Source organism: Carlito syrichta, unplaced genomic scaffold, assembly GCF_000164805.1.
Source record: "Carlito syrichta isolate Samal-C Ts95f unplaced genomic scaffold, Tarsius_syrichta-2.0.1 Scaffold169664, whole genome shotgun sequence".
Taxonomy (NCBI): domain Eukaryota; kingdom Metazoa; phylum Chordata; class Mammalia; order Primates; family Tarsiidae; genus Carlito; species Carlito syrichta.
Genome location: NW_007113760.1, coordinates 2529 through 5099, shown reverse-complemented (window position 1 = coordinate 5099; position 2571 = coordinate 2529). Strand labels below are relative to the sequence as shown.

At 64.6% G+C, this 2571-nt stretch overlaps 1 protein-coding gene across 1 annotated transcript; it reads left to right on the top strand.

Annotated features, from left to right (window-relative positions):
* Positions 1-775: 775 nt before the first annotated feature.
* On the top strand, positions 776-2565 carry MIDN (midnolin; the record flags this gene model as incomplete). The annotated part of the gene is made up of 4 exons (XM_008051310.2): positions 776-904; positions 992-1306; positions 2147-2306; positions 2413-2565. Coding segments are annotated over 4 exons (757 nt in total), but the record flags the coding sequence as incomplete, so codon positions are not given.
* Positions 2566-2571: the final 6 nt, after the last annotated feature.

Here is a 2571-nt window from a genome sequence, read left to right as displayed (position 1 = left end):
CCCCTCCGCCCTCCCCGGGAGGAAGTTGCAGGCGGTGGGGGGGAACCCCAGCGGCTCCGGGAAGCTCCCCGGTTCCTTCCTGCAAGGGGTGTCTTTGGGGTGGGGGCACAGGCCGGCCTGGGGTGGGTGCCCTGCCCGCTTCCTGGCCCCCTCCCCACGGCCGAGCAGGGAGGGTCACTCCAGCTGCTGCCAGCGCAGGGCTGGGAGGCGGTCTGTTCTGAGTCATTCTGGCCTGTGTCACTTCTCAGAAACCTCCACCCCCCATCCCGGCCCCTGGGGAGACAGGGCGCTGGCCAAGCCTCAGGGCCGGGGCTGGGGAAGACAGGGTCGGAGGGTCGAGCGGCGTGCCCCTGCCCTCCCTCCGCCGAGAGAGAGGGTGGGTGGCGGTGCTTGTTCACGGTGCCTCGGGCCCCCTGGGGACTCCACCCCCACTGGCCAGGGCCCCCTTCCTGCAGCCATGCCGCCGCCCCCTGGGCCTCTGCCCCGCCCAGGACAGATAAATATTTATCTTGAGAAAGCAAAGGTTAGGACGGAAGAATTTGTCCAGGAATTCCGCCCACTCACTGGCCTGGTGACTTAGCCGGGAGGGGCCGGGGACGGGTCTCTCTCCCATGTCCCCAGGCTGGAGAGGGTGGGCAGACGGTGAGGAGAGGGTCAGCTGAGGTCAGGGACTGACTGCCATCTGGGCCCCGTCCCCCACCTCAGTTTCCCCGGAAAGGACCAAGTTGGCCAGGGAGGACCAGGCCTCTGTCTGACCCGCCTCTGTCCCCCACAGCCCCCAGCGGCGCCCGGGCCGGGCCGGGCTGGCAGAGGAGGCTTCCGGAAATACAGATTCATTTTATTTAAGCGTCCGTGGCACCGACAGGGACCCCAGAGCCCAGAGAGGGGCGGCGAGAGGCCCCAGGTCACACAGCGCTGGGGGGGTCGGGCCGGGCCGGGCTGGGGGCACCGCAGGCCGGGACCCTGGGCTGACGGGTTGTTCCCTCTGCAGGTCAGTGACTTCTTGTCGGGCCGCTCACCGCTGACCCTGGCACTCCGGGTGGGTGACCACATGATGTTCGTGCAGCTGCAGCTGGCCGCCCAGCACGCCCCACTGCAGCACCGCCACGTGCTGGCCGCCGCTGCGGCTGCAGCCGCCGCAGCGCGAGGGGACCCCAGCACAGCCACCCCTGTGTCCGCGCCCTGCCGGCCGGTGTCCAGTGCCGCCCGTGTCCCCCCAGTGCCCACCAGCCCTTCCCCCGCGTCCCCCTCGCCCGTCACAGCTGGCTCCTTCCGATCCCATGCAGCCTCTGCTGCCTGCCCCGAGGTGAGTCTGGGAAGGGCTAGCCTCAGAATGCCAGGTGGTTGTGGTGGCACTTAGGAGGACAAGGCCGAGCCCCAAGTGTGTCTGGGGAGCAGGGACTGATCTTTGACCCTGGACTGGTAGTCATCCCCGGACCCTGGTCTGGTGGGGTATCTCTTGACCCAGGGCTGGTGGTGATCCCGACCCTGGGCTATCTCGACCCTGGGCTATCTCGAGACTCTGGGCTGATGTGTTGCCTTCAAACAGTGGCTCAGTGGGTTATCTCTAGACCCTGGGTTTATGCATTTACCTTTAGACAACCTGGTGGATAACCCTGAGACCTAGGCTGATAGGTTATCTCTAGGCCTTGGGTTATCTCCCTACCCTGAGTTGACGCGTTTGTCTTTAGACACTGGCCTGGTGGGTTATCCTGAGACCTGAGTAAATGGGTTATCTCTAGACCCTGGGCTTATTTAGGGGTTATTTCCCTACCCTGAGTTGATGCCTTTGCCTTTAGATACTGGCCTGGTGGGTTATCCTGACACCAGAGCTAATGGGTTATCTCTAGACTCTCGGCTTATGGGCCGGTTTATGGGCCGACCCTGGGTTGATGCATTTACTTTTAGATACTGCTCGGTGGGCTATCTCTAGACCCTGGGTTATCTCCTTGCCCTGGGTTGACACATTGACTTTTAGACACCGGCCTGGTGGGGTTGTCTCCTGATTCTGGGCTGATGCGTTTACTTGTAGACGGTGCCTTGGTGGGTTATTCTGAGACCTGGGCTGGTAGATTGCCGCTAGATCCTGGGCTGGAAGTGAAGTCTTACCTGGGCCCCCGCTCACGTGTCCCTGCCTCTCTGTCAGCAGATGGATTGCTCTCCGCCTGCCAGCGGCGGTGCCAGCCCTGGTGCCAGCACCACGTCTACCCCGGGGGGCAGCCCGACCCCCCGCTCCCGAAAACCCGGTGCCGTCATCGAAAGCTTTGTGAACCACGCCCCAGGGGTCTTCTCAGGGACCTTTTCTGGTGGGTGTCCCAGCGTGCCCGTGACCTCACATGTGGCCTGATGCACTCGGGGGGCGCCCGTTGCGTGCGTGTCCGCTCCCTGACGGTGTCCCCGGCCCCCCCACAGGCACGCTGCACCCCAATTGCCAGGACAGCAGCGGACGGCCACGGCGTGACATCGGCACCATCTTGCAGATTCTCAGTGACCTCCTGAGCGCCACGCGGCACTACCAGGGCATGCCCCCCTCGCTGGCCCAGCTCCGCTGCCACGCCCAGTGTGCACCCG